General features: G+C 40.9%; 1 protein-coding gene across 6 annotated transcripts in view; it reads left to right on the top strand.

Moving 5' to 3' along the window:
* The window catches only part of LOC123774784 (uncharacterized), a 105,108-nt gene that overhangs the window by 75,310 nt on the left and 8,491 nt on the right, over positions 1-21,307 (top strand). For 2 of the 6 annotated variants that reach the window (XM_045769391.2, XM_069310798.1), the window contains exons 2-6: positions 515-599; positions 8,981-9,158; positions 12,491-12,681; positions 14,790-14,990; positions 15,807-15,966. In XM_045769391.2, the coding sequence (XP_045625347.1) occupies positions 518-599; positions 8,981-9,158; positions 12,491-12,681; positions 14,790-14,990; positions 15,807-15,966 (812 nt within the window). In that variant the 5' untranslated portion in view covers positions 515-517. Of the gene's footprint in view, positions 1-514; positions 600-8,980; positions 9,173-12,461; positions 12,682-14,789; positions 14,991-15,806; positions 15,967-21,307 lie in introns of those variants that run through there. The other 4 variants (XM_069310800.1, XM_069310799.1, XM_069310802.1 and 1 more) reach the window with 4 other exon arrangements.

A 21,307-nucleotide genomic window follows, 5' to 3' on the forward strand; every position in this document is an offset into this window, starting at 1 on the left:
ACCCAGTACGATTTCCTCCTATTGGGGGGTGCTGTATGTTAGTCACTTCTTCCCCCCCCCCTATTAAAGGTGACCCCCCCCATTTTTATCAGTAGCCCTCTTAACCGTTCCCTTTACACACTACTGCACGCTCACCAAATCTCATACATCTTTGTCACTTCTTTGCAACTTTGTCACACACGTGACCTGTCCTTGCCAACTGTGTAGTATGTACTGGACTAAGAAAGGAATGGTTTTGAAGTTTATGTCTGTAATTCGTCCACGGGGAGACTATTAATTCTTTTGTGAAGACGAGTGTGTTGACATGTGGGTGTGTTGACATGTGGGTGTGTTGACATGTGGGTGTGTTGACATGTGGGTGTGTTGACATGTGTGTGTGTTGACATGTGAGTGTGTTGACATGTGGGTGTGTTGACATGTGGGTGTGTTGACATGTGGGTGTGTTGACATGTGAGTGTGTTGACATGTGGGTGTGTTGACATGTGGGTGTGTTGACATGTGATTGTGTTGACAGGTGATGACCCGAAGACGCAGCAGGCGGCTGGCTCCAGGCTGGGTGGTGGTAGTGCTCCTGACGGTACTTCCCCTACAGGTTGCAGGTAAGTGCCTGCCTGCAGGTTGTGGTACGATGTGACAGGACGGGGGGGGGGGGGTAAGAGAGCAGGATAAGACATGTTATCAACATGTTTTTGAACCCTGGATGCGTTGCTGCCTGGGTTATGGCAGGGAGGAGGAGGAGGGGCAGTAATTGCACCGTTGCTTTGTATCATTACTTTGCAATATAACATGATAGAGGATGAATGGAACTGTCTGGTATATAATGTATTGCTAAGAAGAATAAGACAGTTTATGTGATAAACTCCATCCTCTTGCTGAGGGCTTTAATAATGCTAGTCTGAAAGACTGATGAAAGCATAAACAACTGAACATCTACACTATAAGAGAGAATGTTAATTTGTCTGTGTGTCCAGGGTTGTAGGCCAGAAGCTTGGGGCTAGCTGTAACACTGTAAAAGTGTTTGGTTTAGGTTAATACATACATAGAGTACATGAGTCACAGACAAGGATCGGAGAGGCGCCAGTTGTCTGCCTGAGATCTCACACCTCAAAGCGTTAATGACCCCAAGTGACCTGAGGTCAGATCATGAGAATTTCACCTTGCTTCCGCTAAGCTTATAATTGTAGTCTGGTAGCCTTCAAACATGCCGACGTTTAAGGAGTGGCTTGGTAGTGCCGGAGGCTATCTACTTGTGGGCGGAGTTAGCTACTAGGTTCCCCAATATAAACTCGGAGAGCTATCGAGCATGAAGCAATAGGAGACCGGCCAGCGGAGCAGAGCAGAGGCCAGCCATCGAGATAGGCCGTCACCAGACGGGGGGTGACGCTGCCTGAAAATTGCAGACCCCCCCCCCCTCTCTATTCAACTTAGACTCAGTCCTCGGTGAGTGAACATTTAGGTGACTTGGTCGTGTTTACATATGTTGTGTGATGATCAGGGGCAGTCAAGTTGTAGGGTTCTCGAATTCTTGGATGATGACTCACTTTGCATATTAAACTGGAACATTTTAATTGAATTGCTAAATTATGATACTTCATGTGAAATATAATTATGAATTTATTATTTAAATTGTGTTTAACTTTGTTCCCTAGAGATTTTGAGTTGAGGTGAGAAAGCCTCTGTAGTTACTGGTTTCATGGTTTAGAATGAGTACATGATAAAGATGGGAACTACTAATAATGAACTCATGATAACATCTTTTGAGAACATTTTGATACAGACAAGTTCCATTCCTTGTCTTGTATGTAATAGTCTAGAATGGATGGTGGCAGCATTTCGTCTTCTACTATCTACTCTTCTACTTCTACTATCTACTCTTCTACTTCTACCTATCTACACCTCTCCCTCCACCCTTCTCTAAACTCTCACTTTCAACTAATGACCCTTCTCGCTCCTCCCACCTCTCTGCCTCTCACCCCAAACCCTCACTAATTACGTCACTATTCATTTCTTTCCTTTCGTTTTCACTTATACGTTTGTGGCAATGATTTCGGTATTCTAGAGTTCTCTCTAGAGTTTCGGGTAACTGATCAAGTGACGGCGCCTTGTAGTCTTAGCACCTAGGTAGTCGAATACCTAGGTTACAAGGTGTTGAACGAGAGAGGTTGCCTTAGGAACTCTGGAGGGTGCTCTAGAATAGTTAGCTAACTGGGGACGGGATAACGGACTAGAGAGAGCTGTTTCCCCCGGCCTCGTTAGTTAACTGGGGGGTGGAATAATGGACAAGATAGAGTTATTTCCCCCACCCCCCGTTACAATGGTGGCAGCGGTGTTGAACAATGTTGTAGGTAGTTGGTGTTCTTTTAACATTGTTCAGTCCCACGTGTCTTTTGCCGCTCAGGCGCTATCAGGGAGATCTTGACAGGTGTTTATTATTCGCGATTTAGCGAGCTTTTTTCAGGTTAGGAGATAGTGATTCTCTGGTGTTGTGTTTAGTGATTTTGTGAGTTTTGTGGTATTCAGGGAATGTTCACCAGAACTTGCGTGTGTAGTGATTTATGTTAGTGATAAGATTTGGTGATTTGGGGACTTAGCGGTGTTGGTAGTGGAGCTCACCTGAGTGTGACAGGTGACCTCGCATGTCCCAGGGGGACACCCAGCCACCGCTGGTCTCCAGGTCAGTTGGGGAGTGGCAGGTGTAGTTCTTAAGTAGAATTTAGTGGTGGTTCTGCTCAGATTATTGCGATCGACTGTTTTACTCCATTTGAACGCAATAACCCGAGGTGTACTGGTATTGTACAGCATGCTAGGGGGAGCCTTAGTATGTCAGTAGACTTCACGTTGGGGACGCTCGACGTTAGATAGTCTGGTCACAGGGGTGGCAACAGTTTGGAGTTGTTTACCGGCGGAGATGCTAGGGAGACACTCTGGGTCACGTAGGTGGCTGTAGGTTAAGGGTGGGAGTAACGGCGGTTTATGTACTTAAGATTAGGAACGGTACAGTTAAGTTTAGGCTAGTGTTTTGTCTATTAGTATTGATTTTTTTTTTGTGACAAGTTAAAAGTAGTGATGACCTTATTCTCTCTTCTCTAACTTTACTCTGTTACTGTTTTATATTCCACCAAGTCAGTATCATTCAGTGTTAATTGGATTATTTTAAAAATTTAAGTGTAGTTGTTGCCAGGAGGAGAGCGGTATAATTGGACTGTGTGAACCCTATACAAACTACAGGGTCACACAACAAGATGGAACACGGGTATTGTTGCCTTTCTGTTCACCCACAGGTGGGAGCCAGAAGAGAGGAGAGACGCACATACAAAAGAGGGAGACGGCTGCTGTGTACCATACTCACGGGCGTTTATCACCACCACCACGACCAGCCCACTACCTGGAGGTCATGGCTCCACCACCACCACCACCCCAGGGGACCCCAAGATGCAGCCCTCTCGGTCGGTCAACATTGGTCTACCCAGTGGACCCCAAGACTTACGGACCTCAGTGGACCCCAAGACGGACGGACCCCAGTGGACCCCAGGTCGTTCTGCAGACGACCCCAGACGACCCAGTAATGATGGAAGAGGAGCAACGACGACTCCAGTCTGTCCCACCAACATCGGTCTACCCAGGATGGACCCCAGGACGGACAGACCCCCAATGGACCCCAGGTCGCTTGTCTAAGACCCATGGGAGGAGGAAGAGAGAAGAAAGAAGAGAGAAGAAAGAAGAGAGAAGAAAGAAGAGAGAAGAAGGAAGAGAGAAGAAGGAAGAGAGAAGAAAGAAGAAAGAAGAAGAAGAAGATAAGACAAGCTGAGTGAGACACGATGCCTCGTGTCCCTTGCTGGTATCAGCATCATTGCATGGAGCGTAATTGCAAGACAGGATCGTTTGCCTTAACTGGCCGCCCCTCCTACTAGCATGTTGCTCTGTTGAGTGATTCTTCCTGTGTCGTGCGGACTTGATGTGGCTGTCAGAAGTAGCTCTCTGAAGGAGGCGTGCTGGAGCAACAGGGAGGAAGAAGAGTAGGATGGGATTTCTACTGTTGGCAACTATATGAAGGTCTCGAAACTTGTAGTCCCTATAGCTGTGAAGAACCCCAATATACGTCTCTCATGGTGACTGACGTAGGGCCAATTACAGATCAGCTGGGACAACCGAATTCCACGGTCCTGTGCGCAGTTCAAGTAGTAACGGCTTTCGGGTTGACCAAGGGTTGTTGTGCGTTAACGACGGAGAAGCGACGGAGGCAGTTGTGTTGAAGAAATGTGGTACAGGATTATCTACAAGACCAAGCAGTGACGTCGCCCAGCCAGAGACAATGGACGTCTGTCTACATATTTCATTTTTTAGAGTAGGATGATGTATATTTGTTTAGCTAGGATGTATTCTTTTCGTTAATAAAGTTGTCGCACACAGCTAGCTTGCTTTAGCAGTGTTGCAAAAACTTTATTTTCGGGGAGAAGGGGAGATGTAACACTGTAAAAGTGTTTGGTTTAGGTTAATACATACATAGAGTACATGAGTCACAGACAAGGATCGGAGAGGCGCCAGTTGTCTGCCTGAGATCTCACACCTCAAAGCGTTAATGACCCCAAGTGACCTGAGGTCAGATCATGAGAATTTCACCTTGCTTCCGCTAAGCTTATAATTGTAGTCTGGTAGCCTTCAAACATGCCGACGTTTAAGGAGTGGCTTGGTAGTGCCGGAGGCTATCTACTTGTGGGCGGAGTTAGCTACTAGGTTCCCCAATATAAACTCGGAGAGCTATCGAGCATGAAGCAATAGGAGACCGGCCAGCGGAGCAGAGCAGAGGCCAGCCATCGAGATAGGCCGTCACCAGACGGGGGGTGACGCTGCCTGAAAATTGCAGACCCCCCCCCCCTCTCTATTCAACTTAGACTCAGTCCTCGGTGAGTGAACATTTAGGTGACTTGGTCGTGTTTACATATGTTGTGTGATGATCAGGGGCAGTCAAGTTGTAGGGTTCTCGAATTCTTGGATGATGACTCACTTTGCATATTAAACTGGAACATTTTAATTGAATTGCTAAATTATGATACTTCATGTGAAATATAATTATGAATTTATTATTTAAATTGTGTTTAACTTTGTTCCCTAGAGATTTTGAGTTGAGGTGAGAAAGCCTCTGTAGTTACTGGTTTCATGGTTTAGAATGAGTACATGATAAAGATGGGAACTACTAATAATGAACTCATGATAACATCTTTTGAGAACATTTTGATACAGACAAGTTCCATTCCTTGTCTTGTATGTAATAGTCTAGAATGGATGGTGGCAGCATTTCGTCTTCTACTATCTACTCTTCTACTTCTACTATCTACTCTTCTACTTCTACCTATCTACACCTCTCCCTCCACCCTTCTCTAAACTCTCACTTTCAACTAATGACCCTTCTCGCTCCTCCCACCTCTCTGCCTCTCACCCCAAACCCTCACTAATTACGTCACTATTCATTTCTTTCCTTTCGTTTTCACTTATACGTTTGTGGCAATGATTTCGGTATTCTAGAGTTCTCTCTAGAGTTTCGGGTAACTGATCAAGTGACGGCGCCTTGTAGTCTTAGCACCTAGGTAGTCGAATACCTAGGTTACAAGGTGTTGAACGAGAGAGGTTGCCTTAGGAACTCTGGAGGGTGCTCTAGAATAGTTAGCTAACTGGGGACGGGATAACGGACTAGAGAGAGCTGTTTCCCCCGGCCTCGTTAGTTAACTGGGGGGTGGAATAATGGACAAGATAGAGTTATTTCCCCCACCCCCCGTTACATAGCCTCACCCAAATTTGCAGCGGGAATGGTCTACAGTACGGAATGGATATAGGCTGGTCGGGTTAGGTCTGAGTTAAATGTTTTAAGCAATATTAGTAATTATAAACCCCCTATGCCATTTTCATGGAGTAAAATGTGAATATGTAGTGTGATTAACGTGGAGGTTTAGCGACCATAAGAAAAGCAAAAGGGTGAAAAAAAGATAAGAGGAGAAAAACAGTCTGAGAGACGCATACTATTGTTGAATGGTTCATGAGGGGAGGGGATCAGGGAAGGAGGATGGGAGGGACGAATGGGGGGGAATAAGGGGAGATAGGGAAAGCTGCGGGGGGGGGAGAGATTTAGGGAGAGGGGGAAAGAGAGGGGAGGGATGGGGCTGGGGTGAAGACGGGACTACCCAGAGCATCGCCTGGTACCTCTCCTAGTCACTTATATGCGAAGGAAAAAAAAGAAGCTTGTATATAATTATAATATGTTTACATGTAGATATATGATTTCCACTTATATAATGTCAAATAAGCCCATTGTATATATTTTATCCGTAAATATGTATATGGTATAGAAGTAAATTGAATGTAATTACTTTAGAGTATGCATGGGAGTAAGAAGCGTTCAGCCTTCCCTTGAACACTGATGAACTAAGAGCCAGTTATTACATAAACAAGAACTAAATATATATACTTAAGAAAATGAGACATAAAATCCTGTTCTTACATAAACCATTAAGCCATATATGTTGCTACATAAAAGAGGGCGGACTTAAATCCTGTTCTTGTGTAAACAAGTAATATAAAGAACAAATCGGTATGTACATAGCATTGGGGGGAATATACACCCAAGCTCACCTGTTTGTCTCTGTAGGAATACTAAACTTAAAACTTTGATCAATATTTGTCCCCTTAAACCTATCCATTCAGTAGTCCCATCTCTCGGAAAATAATTCCTTGCTCATATTTCTGCTCCGTCATCCATAACACGATCCGCAGCCATTGGAGAGACAGATATTACATATACATTATATATTGTTATTATATATATTACATATATTGTGACCTGTCCTGGTGACCTTGTGTCACCGGAACACGAAGTGGATGACGTCTCTGGCTAGGTTACGTATCGGTCACAAGCGATTAACTGACGACTACTTAATGGAACACACAAACCTGTGTCTTACTGTCAGCACTACATTATGCAGCTTACTGTCGCTCAATTCCTCGCAGACTGTCCTGATTTTCAGGAAGATAAATTCCCTAGAACTAGAGTTATGTACACAATGCTGTCTTGGGGTTTTCTGTGATACGAGCCGATTGTCACACTGACTTTAAGGAACCATTAATGGTCTGGGCCATTGACCAGACATTAAACCAAACAGATCATTAAGTATAACATAATATATGGTAAATTATATTTCAGGGGAGAGCAAGCACTGGTCTACTGAGGGTTCACCCCCCCCCCCCACCATGAAAGGAAGCGCGCGAGGCATTCTCTCGCAGGTTAATATACCTCAAGTGGATCCCTTGATAAAGCCAGAGACCAAATCTCCCCAACAATCTCTCCCCTCCAACTTGCCTCATATATCTTGCAGCTGCCGTCCCTGTGCAACAGCAAGGATAGCAACCCAGACAAGGTTGGGGTCATGCAGTGGGAGGGGGTGATGATCTGGTGGGACTAAAGATGGGCTGGAAAGAGTAAGATTACTTCAACAGTAATGAGAAGGTCTTCATGAAATGCTTTTGGTAACTATCATGCAAGTATCGCTGTAAAGATTATTTCTACTATGTTTGAGCCTCTCGTTGGGACTCGTTGAGAGAGACTCGTAGAATTCTCCACTGTAATAATTCGTTTTTCGGGGACAGGAAGACTGTGTATGTATATATACTTTAGACTTACACAGAGGTCCGACGAAGGTTGAACTAGTGACCTTCCCTAGGCAATAACTCCCACAGCAGTTGCCTAACTCCAGGGTACCAATCTAAATTTAGGTGAAAGGCATCAGGTGCAAGGTAACGTGCCCAACCATTTCTGCTCCGCCCGGGAACCGAACCCGGGATCTCCCAGTGTATCGAACGTATGTATTTATATTCAAATAAACATTATTATTATATATGTTGATTGATGTACACAGCACCAGCCTTAATTTTTACTTCCCGTATAACTAGTTAGAGCCTTATCACACTGTCTTACACCCACCAGTTGGTTCCCACCTTATCACTTCAGTCCGTCCTCCTAAGGCTCCCCCCCCCCCCCCCCCCAACGTCAAGAAAACGATCAGTGTAAAGAAATTGAAATTGAAATAAGTTTATTGAGGTAAAATACTCACAAAGGGATGAGGTAGCTCAAGCTATTCTCACCCCGTTCAGTACATCGTGTTAATACATACATAGACACACATCACAAGCAATAAACGTATTACCGAACATTCTGAGAGATAAACATACACATTTCCTTCAGTGTAAAGTGTCCTCTCCTAACTTACCAGAGGACCCAAAACAGAAAACGGGACAGTGGTACGTCACTTTCGCCAGCCGCTTCCATTTTGTAGTACGACAGTTTTTGGCCTTATGTAACGCATGCGATCGAAATGCGACGTTCTTTGTAAGAGGAGAGGTTGATCACTTAAGGAGTACTTTTAGTGCACCTCCCAATTAATGTCCCCTTGGATGACTCTATTATAATCGACATCATCTATGTACCACTGGTGTCTTCCTCCATACTACCTGTGTACCTCTGGTTCATCCTCCATACTACATGTGTACCACTGGTTCATCCTCCATACTACCTGTGTACCACTGGTTCATCCTCCATACTACCTGTGTACCACTGGTGTCTTCCTCCATACTACCTGTGTACCACTGGTTCATCCTCCATACTACCTGTGTACCACTGGTGTCTTCCTCCATACTACCTGTGTACCACTGGTTCATCCTCCATACTACCTGTGTACCTCTGGTTCATCCTCCATACTACCTGTGTATCACTGGTTCATCCTCCATACTACCTGTGTACCACTGGTTCATCCTCCATACTACCTGTGTACCACTGGTTCATCCTCCATACTACCTGTGTACCACTGGTTCATCCTCCATACTACCTGTGTACCTCTGCGTCATCTTCAGTACCATCCCATCAGTGATGAGCCTGAGAGTGCTCCTGCAGCTCCTCCGAGACATCTCCAGCTACCCTCATCTCTGCCTGTTCCAGCCCGCTGCACGTTCTACTTCGACTCGCGGGTGTCGACGTCTGGGAACTTCTCTTCGCCCGGTTGGCCCAGCCAGTACCCGCCTGGACTTCGCTGCACATACATCTTCCAGGCTCACATGTTCCACGCTGTCCGGATCACCTTCCATGATTTCCAGCTGGAGGAGCCCTATGTGGCTGGGTGTGTATCTACATGTAGGTGAATATATCTATATTCCCACTCCACCGACCCCCGTCTCGGATAGGTGGAGTGGGAATTAGAGTGTGAGCTGGTCCGTGTGCTGTTAGGGTGAAGTTACTTGTAGAAGGTTACTGTGGTCTTGTAGTAGTGTTATATTGGGGGAATTTATGGATGTATTAGGTGTAGCAGTGCTGTAGTTCTATTTTCGGGGGGTAGATCTCGATGTAAGCCTAACATGTATATATACACTGGTTGCCTGTCCCCCGACATAGATTTAATATCATTACAAAAAAAGTTTATATGGTGAAAGAAATTATTATCTTTTTAAATCACAATTTTTTAACAGGCAATGTATTGCTCTGTGTTATTCCATACAAAATCTCACCATATATATTTGTATGTCTGCTGGTTAAGAATAATGGATCAAAAACATTAAATTATAATAACTCCACATATTGTTTCGGAACAGGAAACATATTAGGCTTATAGAGGTTTTCTTAGGCCAAGTACCGACGGCTCCCATGATCCAACCCACAACAGTTGCCTTGCTCCTCTGTACTTAAGTACTGCTAAGTGAACAGAGGCATTGGGAGTAATTGAAACGTACGCGAGAATCGAACCCTATGAGTTCAATCATATCATTATCTCGGTATTGGTATTTCTTGGGCCATGAGAATAATCATGGGATTATTCTCATGGCTTCTTGTTATAATAATAATAATACTATCAGTATAATATAATAATCAGTAATAAAAATGATGGCAAGTTTCTTGGCCTATTCCTAGACAAGAGACTCAACTTCAGCACCCACATTCAACACATAACTAAGAAAGTCTCTAAGACAGTTGGTATACTCTCCAAAATCAGATATTATGTTCCTAACTCTGCTCTCCTCTCACTATATTATGCACTAATCTACCCATATCTTAATTATGGTATCTGTGCATGGGGGTCTACCACTGCAAACCACCTTAAGCCCATCATCACACAGCAAAAATCTGCTATCAGAATAATAACTAACTCTGCTTTCAGACAACACTCAGCTCCCTTGTTTAAATCTCTAAACTTGCTAAATATTAACTCCCTCCACACATTCTCTTGTGTCAACTACATTTACAAAACCCTGTTCTTAAATGCAAACCATGCTCTGAAACTCTCCCTGGACAGATGTAATAGGACCCATTATCACCACACCAGAAATAAATATCTCTTTGATATCCCCAGGGTCAAACTTAATCTGTGTAAACACTCTATGCAAATTAAGGGACCTAGTCTATGGAACTCACTCCCTAGTGAATTGAAAAACTGTAAAACTTTTGCCTTATTTAAAAGCAAAACCAAAAAGTACCTAACTTCATCTATTTAGTTTCCTACACTGAGCTTTAAATTTGCTCTGTACCTAGTGGTACCCAATCTCCTAATTTTTATGTAATATCAAACAACCTTATCATTGTGTTCATTGCTGTCTTCTTTTATGTGCTAGCCATATGCTGTATTGTGACTACCAATTTTTGTCAACTACCATTCAAGCTGTCATTGCAATCAATCTTATATTGTTTCTGCTGTATTGTGCCTACCAATTTGTTGTCAACTACCATTTTAAGCTGTCATTGCAATCAATCATAGCTACCTATGTGCTTTAATATACTGTACCTATAATTTTCTCTCATCTTTTTTTTTTTCATTCCATGTAATCTGTTATCATTTTTTTGTCTATAAATTTTGCAAGTATTTACCTCCTTAAAATTTTCTTAGATTAAGGACCTGCCCGAAACGCTGCGCGTGCTAGTGGCTTTACAAGACTGTAATTACCATAATTGTATCCTCACATTCCTTATGTACATTCTTGTATATGCATAAATAAATAAATAAATAAATAAATACTAATACTACTACTAATAATAATATGAATAATAATAATAATTTATTTAGGAAAAGTACATACATAGTTGCAGAGTTACAGTACAAACACTCTGTTTGATTTAAAGATAGAGGTAGTACATACAATACCTAAATCTGAGATAATGAGCAGATAATGTTGTAGCTTCTCCTCCTTGTTTAGTCTGCCTTTGCCAACACCAGACATGACAGGGGCAGGACAATCAATAAGAGATCTCACAGTATGTCATGTGATTACCATTGGAATGTGAAATGTAAAATATTATTAATAATTGTGTGCTGTATGGGTTTGTGAGCCCCTTAAGGGACCTTATAGACGAGAGTAGAAATAGCCTAAGTTACTCTATCCTTTTGAGATGTACTTCCTTTTTCTCAATAAACTTACTTGAACCCGGGACCATCCAATTGTATGTCGACTGCACTGACCAGTGAGCCACAGGTTATGTATGTAAAATGGCATGTAATCATATGTGATAAGATTTTCTCTGAATACTCAGTTATTTTCTTCTCTGGCTGGATATATGATGACCCTTAGCCTTGGAAAAGGGAATAAATGACATTCGAGAGATCCATTTTGGACCTTACCATTTTGGATATATATTGAATATGACTGCATATTCTGTGTTTATTATTTTCTTGTTTAGGGCTTCTATCCCTTTAACGAATGCTCTTACATCTTGGTTAAATACTCATTATAATATACACAACGTTTCGAATCTACAAGGTTCATTATCAAGTGAGGAATGAGAAGACATGAGGAAACCTCTAATTTATAACATTGGGAAGTCAGTTGCATACAAAATCGTGTCTGGTGAATGGCCCAAAAAATAAAGAGTAGAGGGAAAGTGAGGTGATGGGCCAATAAACTAAGCCTTCACAGTTATATCAGGTGACAGGGTAATGAGAACTGAAGTGACTCTAGTGCTTTGCGAAGTAGTGAAGTGGCATGGTACTTTGTGTAGTGACGTTATCGTTGGCTTGTTCCTGTCTTGCTCTCACTCACCATTAACACTCAAATAACTGAGTCACTCACTTTCCCCACCATGAGAGTGAGAGCAGTACCTGTGCAAATTGAAGCACATGAACAGAAATAGATTATTTATTTATTTATTTATATACTAGAAGGTACATTGGGATTGTGAGGATACATAGCATAGTAATTACATTCTTGTAAAGCCACTAGTAAGCGCAGCGTTTCGGGCAGGTCCTTAATCTAAGAAAATTTTAAGTAGGTAAATACTTGCAAAATTTATAAAAATGATAACAGTTACATAGCAAGAAAAAGAATAAAAGATGAGAGAAAATTGTAGGTATATTAAAGCACATAGGTAGCTAGGTATTGATAGGCTAGGCTAGTAATTGATGACTAGGTATATTCACATGTAGATGTTGGTGTTACTTCAGTTAGGTGAGTGACTGTGTGGCTGTGACAGGTGCCTGGCAGACTACCTGGACGTATCTAGTGTCAACCTGGAAGGGGTGAAGGAGTTCGTGGGTCGCTACTGTGGGGGTAAGATGCCCAGCCCGCTCCTCACCCTCCATCCTCGCCTGGAGCTACTCCTCAACACCAACCTCGCCCTCCAAGCCCAGGGCTTCTCCGCCCAGTACATCTTTATACACGAAGGTAAGTTCCCAGGAGCTGTTGTTACTTAATAATAAATCATTGTGTCTGGGGACAGGCAGCCAGTGTCTATACATGTTAGGCTTATATCGAGGTCTTCCCCCACGCTCGATTCCCGACCTTCCCCAAGATGCAACCCCCCGACAAGTCGACTAACTCCTGTGTACCTACGTACTGCTGGTGAACAGATGCATTAGGTGATATGAAATGCAGCCAGGCATTTCTGTCCTGCCCAGAATTGTCGATTATGATTCGAGAACAAACATTACTAGATGACGCTTCTGGATTGGTATTCTAGGCCGGTATTCCTTCATTGTCTACATACAGGAAAAATAGGTTGCACTAGAGAGAGAAGGTTTGTATAAATTATTTAGGAGAAAGTGAGTTCTTCGGTTATTGGTAGAGACTCGTGCGCATGAAATTAATTTGTATTGGACTTAACAAAATATAGATCACCTTTTTCAGTCACAAACAATGGTTGTGTTTTTGTGAATAATTATCTGTTATCATGTATCCAGTTAATTTATATTTTTGATTGTACCTTAATATTTGCATTACTTGAAACCAAAAAACCTAAATGTATTAAGTACTCATTACTGAATAATTACTTTATTTAAAATATTAAAATTTCATCGGACAGATAAAATTACTGTACATGTTTTACCTCTCGGTTTAACAATTCACTGATTTTAAATTATGCTACAAATTGTTTCTGTATTAAGATGGCAACTGATGTTAATGTGTCCAAAGAACAGTAAAGAGAGCTTTAACAACTAAGCTCAACCTCTGGAAGAAACATCAGTCTACCAGGAGTGATATAGATTAGCAAATACTGTATACAAAAGGGCATTAAATTAGCTGCCCAAAAAATCAGCTCAACTACCAAAAGAAACTATTAAAGCAAACTTTTCCAAAACATCATGAAAGACACCGAGTCCTTTTATGTTTGTACAGTATAAAGGCGACCAACATTGAATGAATACTTTACAACAATATTCACGCTAGAAATATTAAACAGCCCAACACCCACAGAAATGTTTGAAGCAAAAGAGAATGAGTTGAGGGTTATCTTCATTACGTGCGAAATAATGAGGGAAGAGCATTGTCACATTAAAGGAATCTAAAGCTCCAGAAGGTGTGGATAGAATTCAGTCCAAAATCATCAAGAAACTGCCTGATGAGCTTTGTCTATCACTCAAACTCTTATTCAACAAATTTCTAGACCAATAACAAGTATCTTAGAATGTGTATGTGCAAATAAATGTAAACCCCATTTTAAGATTGCAGGAAAATGTAATGAGAAAACGACTGACAAATCAACCTAATCTCTCACAATTGCAAGCTCATAGAGAGAATTTTAAGCAAGGAAGTCATTCAACATCTCTCAGTGCACAATCTTGTAAAATTAACACAACATAGTTATGTAAAAAAAATTATCCTGCCTAACTAATATGCTCACATTTTTGGAAATGTTACATTGATATATGTAAATCAATGAAAAGCTTTTGGGATGGCACCACATGAAACAGTCGCAGAAATCGTAAACATATAGATTAATGGCACTTCAGGTAAATATTAATTGGCTATAATAATTGAACTTTCCTGTTCTGTCCCGGTTTGGTGCCTTCTTTTAATAATTACTTACTTACTTTCATGTTCTGTATAATTAAAAATAAATCGGACCAAATGGATTCAAGTTTTGAAGCTTTGTTGTGAAAAGCATCTCACAAGAAGTACTGTATATGACAATACTCCAGGGGAAGATAATTGGATAATACTCCAATTGTCACATACTGGAGTACAGGTATGTGACAATACTCCAGGGGCCGGATTCATCAAGCAGTTATGCAAGTACTTATGAACCTGTGCATCTTTTCTCAATATTTGGCTGCTTTGTCTACATTTATTAAAAAATTACGAGCATCGAAACTTTCCAATCAAATATTATTTGTATAAACACCCCTAGTGCTTTGGAGCTTATAAACTGTTTAATAATTGTAAACAAAGCCACCAAAGATTGATAAAAGATGTACAGGTTTGCCAGTACTTGCGTAACTGCTTGATGAATACTGGCCCAGGCGGCTATATAACCCTCCCTGCTGCGCCTCCAGAGACAGTGAAGCCTCCGGCGCTGGTGGTGGCGGGGAAGGAGGTGTGTGGGGGCTTAGTGGAGGGACCAGGAGGGAGCCTCATATCACCTGGCTTCCCCCAACACTTCCCTGGAGGACTGTCGTGCACGTGGCTGTTGCGCGCTCGGCCCCACCACCACGTGTACCTGTCCCTTCACCAACTTCAGCTTCAGGGCAGCATAGGTGAGGGAGAGACTACAGATAAATAAATAAATAAATAAATAAACGATACACTATCAACTTACAATGTAGGCTATACTCTGTCTAGCAAATTTAAGAAATCATTTTGCTTTATTGTTAACTTGTATTTCATATACAGTATACACAAGGCCTCGCAGTGTATTACTATGAATGGTGAGTATGTTTTCGCAATTAACATGTCTTCTGTCTTGGTAGAATATTCATCTGTACACTATGTGCACAGTGTTGTGGGGTCAGGTGAGAGTGCGCCTGCACGCTGTCTATCACATTCATAAAAATGGTTTCGCCTAATTTGATCATCAATCTTTTCCTCAGGACTTGGATCCCCTCAAAAGTATCTCTGCTTTCCATTAGCAACTAATTTCCCTATTTTATCCAGTCTTTTAGTTTATTTTGTTTAATTTCACCCATAAAAATAGGCGTACATCTTAGTCATGTAATGTTTTTTATACACTGAGCATAACTATATAATCTTCAAAAATGAATTAAATATATTTATTATGCATATTTGTACACTATGACCATGATATTTTTGTCCTTAAGTCTCATTTCGCACTTTTGCCTTAACAATTTCAAGTTTAAGCCAGACAAAAAGAGTTAAAACAATTTAAGCACCTCATTATGGAGTCTTTCTAGGCCTTCAAACTAAAATCTCTCTTGCTCACATAAATGTTGTGTTTGAGTGACAGTATCTTCAGAACATTCTTCCATATCATTTATATTTAGCCACTTGACATAGATTTAAGTGAATAAATGCTACATTTAACTAGATTAATATGGCACATTTCATATTTCAAGCTAATTGCCAGCGGGCAGAGTTGGCCATTCATGATGGGTACCAGTCAGTGGATAGATTAGAGAAGAGACTCAAATCTTTCTGTGGCGACCTTTACTACTATCGCAACCAGGCTGACAAAGTGTTTCTCAGCCAGTGGAACAGACTAATTGTCACTTTCAGGTAGGTACTAGGTATCTGTACTTACAGTTTTCCTAACTGCTTGGTATAGCTGAATAACTGATAACTTAAGTATTGGAACTCCTGCATGCCCACTCGTACTTACTCCCCAACAAGGTGGCTTAAATAAGCACTTATTCGCTCAGCACAGGCAGCAATTTAACCAACTGTATATTCAGTGAAATAGCACAAGATCGGCATCACAGTGTAAATATACTGTGCGATGAAATTCACAAGCTTTCTGCAAACAGGCAAAACCTTCCATATCTGTTTGCACGGGAAAACTGGTGAAACTCGCTCGCTCACCTGGAGCTATGTAAGCTTTTGCAACCGACTGGGTCACCCTATTGAATAAGAACTTCCACACCTTACACAGGTCTCAACTAATTGTTTCTTCTCTCACTCTTGTTGCATTTCCCCTCCACTTTTTTAGGCTATTTTTTTGCATAAAGCAGAGGCCGAACCCCCATTGCACACCATCTTGCAAGGCACGAAAATAGGTTCATGGAATTTATGAGTGCCCTTGGTAAATTTACTTTCTCCGTCAACTTTACTTCTTTTTAAGTTATCCCATTTACCGTCACACTGAAATTTCTCCACATGCCTTACCCCCCATTTCACTTTCACCTGAGGGCCACCATCTATTTAGTGGCTACGATGGAGGACAGGAAGCTGGCGGGTTGTCAAAGGTCCCCTCAGTTTTCCTAAGAATTTATCCAACTGGATTTTGAACTGTAGTATAATGTCTTGGCATTTACGGCTTCGGTTGGTAAGTGATTCCATGGGTTTATATTCCTATGGATGAAACAGTATCTCCTGTTTTCTGTCCTACATTGTCTTGTTTAAAGCTTTGTTTTATGTTTAAAGTTTAAAGCTAACCCTTGTATGTGTTACATATAAACTTCTAAAGAAGTGGTCTGGATTAATATCCTCCAACTTCAGTATTTTGAAGGTTTCTGTGTGATACGCCCTGTCATGTCTGGTTTGCAGTCTTGTTAGTCCTGTTGCCCTCATCCTTTCCTGGTATGAAAATCGACTTAGTTCTGGGATGATTTTTGTCTCTTTGCATTATACTTTCTGTAAAGCAGATATGTCCTCTGAAGATGGTCTCCATGCTTAGATACAGTAATCGAAATGAAGGTGTACCAGAGATTTGTGTAATTGAATAACCACTTAATTTTCCTTGAGGTTAAAGGTCCCTTTGAATATCCCTAGGATTTATTTTTTATTTTTTACTGCAGCCCCTACTTATTGTGCAACTTTCAATGACTGGTGGATTCTGACTCCTATGACCGTTTCTTCAGCAATCTGCTGCATGGTAGTGCTCTTGATTTAATAGTTGTAATGTTCATTGTTATCCCCTAAAAGCAAAGTTTTGTATTTTTCAATATTAAAGCATTTGCTAGTCTCTAGCATGTGTGTAATTTGTGTACATCTCTTTATAAGGCCTTGATATAATTTATGCTTCTTACCTCTACATCAGCAGATAATGTAAATTTCCAGAGATTCTTTTAAACGATTCTAAGCTGAGCAATAGTAATATCTAGAAGTCTGCTGATTTTATTGGATGATCCATAAATGTGTGGCTTCTCTTGCAAGATCATATGATGATAGATGGAATTACTGGTGTCGATTTCACTTTGCCTCAGATCTACAAGATTTTGTTGAAGTTTATGGTGTACTTTTGCTCTCAGGCTGCTTATTGATAATCCAAGGTTATACTCAATTTCTTCTTTAAAGGCAGATTCTTTGGCTAACTCATCAGCTCTATCATGCATTCGGAGGCCAACATGAGATGGAGTCCACATGAAATGGACTCTGTTACCACCATTAATAATTTTGTTGTATTTGTGTCTAGCTTCATACACGAGTATGTTACAGTTATGTCTTAAAGAGTTGAGAGCAATAAAGGATGATAAAGAGTCACTTACAATTAATGTATCAAGTTTGGAGACTTGTACACATTTCAGTGCAAGAAGCAAGGCAAATAGTTAGGCCTAAAGGATAGAGATCCCAGTTGTTTATACAGACTCCCCACTCAAAATATATGATATCACCCATTGTCAGGACAACTGCACTTCCAGCTGCACCTGTGGGGTGCTGTACGGAACCATCAGTGTATATGATTTGAGAGAGAGAATGCTCTGTGGACAGCATCAATATGGCTTAAGGCATTGAGCTTTGCCTCAAGACGAAGTTTGGGCTGATCTTCAATTTGCTTCCTGGGTGGAAAAGGAGTGATTAAAATTGGAAAGGGTGTAATCTCCCACTGTGCAGGAAAGTGCAGTTATCATTTCTCTTGGTACAAATGATAAATCTGATACATTCTGAGTTCAGTTCCAGTTTTAGTTATCCATTTGGAACAGTGTTGACTTTCAGTAAAGATAATTTGGAGGGCTTCTGTACAAGGGTTAGGATGAGCTAGCCTAAGCATTTTTATACAAATTTGACAGTTAATTTCAGTAACACGATCAACAACGCTTGGAATATTAAGTTCATTTCTCATGTTAAGCATCTTTGTGGTACAAGGGCACCCAAGGATTATCCTCAAGGTTTCGTTCTGCATTTTGTCAAGCCCTCCAAGCTTTCTTTCAGGCATCATTCAGGCATAAAAAAAATTCAAGCAGAGGTGCAGCATAATCCACTTAAGATCAGATTCAGATTCAGATTCAGATGTTTATTCAGGTAAGGTATATACATACAAGTGATGTTACATTAATGGATTGATATATAGATAGAGCTAGTACATACAATGCCTAAAGCCACTATTACGCAATGCGTTTCGGGCAAGAAAAAACATTAATATCTAGAACTTAATACTAATTGAGCATAAAGAATAAAAGATGTTGAGAACAAATACAAATAAAGATAAAAAAAAAAAAGGGGGAACATGACTGAAAAAGCAGCACAAATACAATAGGTTGACAAACAGTGTTGATTAAAAAAAAGAAAAAAAAAAGAAAATAACAGACATGGGTTGACAATAGAGGAGTGAGGTAGATTACAGGGAATTTATTAGGTAGTGTTTAGTTTTTATCTTAAACTGGTTGAGAGAGGTACAGTCTTTAACATGGTTGGGAAGGTCATTCCACATTCTGGGCCCCTTGATTTGCAGAGCATTTCTAGTTTGATTAAGACGTACTCTAGGAATATCAAAATTGTATTTATTTCTGGTGTGGTGCTCATGGGTTCTGTTACAACCTTCTATGAAGCTTTTAAGATCAGGATTGGCATTATAGTTTAGCGTTTTATATATGTATAATACACATGAGAGAATGTGCAGTGACTTAATATCTAACATATTAAGAGATTTGAGTAGGGGTACCGAGTGATGTCTGGGGCCAGAGTTGGATATTGTTCTAATAGCGGCTTTGTGTTGGGTAATTAGAGGACGTAAGTGATTTTGGGTAGTAGAACCCCAAGCACAAATACCATAGTTGAGATAAGGATAGATAAGGGAGTAATAGAGAGTCACCAGAGCAGGGCGTGGTACATAATATCTGATCTTAGAAAGAATGCCCACAGTTTTTGAAACTTTTTTTGATATATTTAGAATGTGTCCCTGGAAATTCAGCTTGTGGTCAATGAGAATGCCAAGGAATTTGCCATCTAATTTGTTACAAATTTGGGTATTGTTTATTTTGAGATTTATAAGACTAGAGGATTTATTGCCAAACAGAATATAGAAGGTTTTGTCAATGTTAAGGGTGAGTTTGTTGGCAGTTAGCCAAAGATGGACTTTATTTAGCTCAGTATTTACTGTGGCATTTAGAGCAAGAGGGTCAGGACTGGAGTAAATGAAGGTTGTGTCGTCAGCAAATAGAATTGGTTTGAGGTGTTGGGAGGCATTTGGAAGGTCATTAATGTAGATGAGAAAGAGGAGAGGGCCAAGTATGCTGCCCTGAGGAACACCAATGTTGATGGGTAGGGTGGGAGAAATTGTATTATTCACAGAAACATATTGGAGCCTGTCAGTAAGGTAGGACTCGAGGTATTGTAGGGAGTGTCCTCTGACTCCATAATGATGTAGTTTAAGAAGAAGGTTTTGGTGGTTGACAGTATCAAAAGCTTTACGCAGGTCCACAAATAACCCAACAGGGAGCTCCTTTTTATCAAGAGCTGTATGAATCGAGTTAAGCATACTAATAAGTGCATCGTTAGTGCTTTTTTTGGGTCTGAAGCCATATTGGCAAGGGCTAAGTATATTGAGTTTGGCTAGATATGAGTAAAGCTGCTTGTATATAAGTTTTTCAAAAATTTTTGACAAGTTTGGCAGGATTGATATAAGGTCTGTAGTTGTTAACATCTGTGGGGTCACCACATTTGTGGACAGGCGTTACTCTCGCTTTTTTTAGAATATCTGGAAAGGTTTGGAGTTCAAGTGACTTGTTGAAGAGCAAAGCAATAGCAGGGGCTAAAGATCTGGAGGCTTTTTTGTAAATTAAAGTTGGTATCTCCTCAAGGGCACCAGACTTGGTTTTAAGGGAAAGGATTATCTCATTGACGTCAGTGGAGTTAATAGGCTTTAGGTACAGAGACTGTGGATAGTTACCTGTAAGATAGTCCTTAATGTCAGTACTGGAAGATGGAATATCATTTGCAAGGGATGAACCAATGGAAGAGAAGAACCTATTGAACTCAATAGCAGAATCAGAGGCTGAAAGCTGACCATCGTTATTAGACAGGAGAGTCGGTTTGTTATTTAAAGATTTCTTTGATCCCAATATTTGTGAAATTGTGAAAGATCTGATGTTCTGAAGATCTGAAAGATCTGAAGCTGACCATCGTTATTAGACAGGAGAGTCGGTTTGTTATTTAAAGATTTCTTTGATCCCAATATTTGTGAAATTTGTGAAAGATCTGATGTTCCTCTCTATGGGAACAGTAGGATCTAGATTTAGGAAGCAACCGAGTTTAAATTTTGCCCTTAAGGGCAAGTTTATTTGGCAGCACCACTTATTAAGTGAGTGAATATGCTGCCATAGCAACATTTCCAGCACTCCCCAATAAAAAAAACCCAGCTGGGTTGTTCATCCTGTCACTTGTACTAAGATACAGCTGGGACAAGCTTATATTAACTGTTTTTAGTGAACAGCTTGTTAAACAAGAAGATTAACATGTGCCAACCCCTAATGTTACGTTACCTTGCTGGTGCAAAGTCGGGGAATCTTTTTATGAACAGCATCTACATTTAACAAATGCTGGTTTCCTAACTCGGTGTAGGGTTTATTATTCTACACATTTCTAATGTCTTTTTGATGGCCACAGTCTCTGAGGTAGTGGTGAAGGTGTAGTCCATCACTCTCATCACAGATTCTGCAGTGCCACTGCTCAGCTTTTGTTT

This window comes from Procambarus clarkii, chromosome 68, assembly GCF_040958095.1.
Source record: "Procambarus clarkii isolate CNS0578487 chromosome 68, FALCON_Pclarkii_2.0, whole genome shotgun sequence".
In the NCBI taxonomy this organism is placed as follows: domain Eukaryota; kingdom Metazoa; phylum Arthropoda; class Malacostraca; order Decapoda; family Cambaridae; genus Procambarus; species Procambarus clarkii.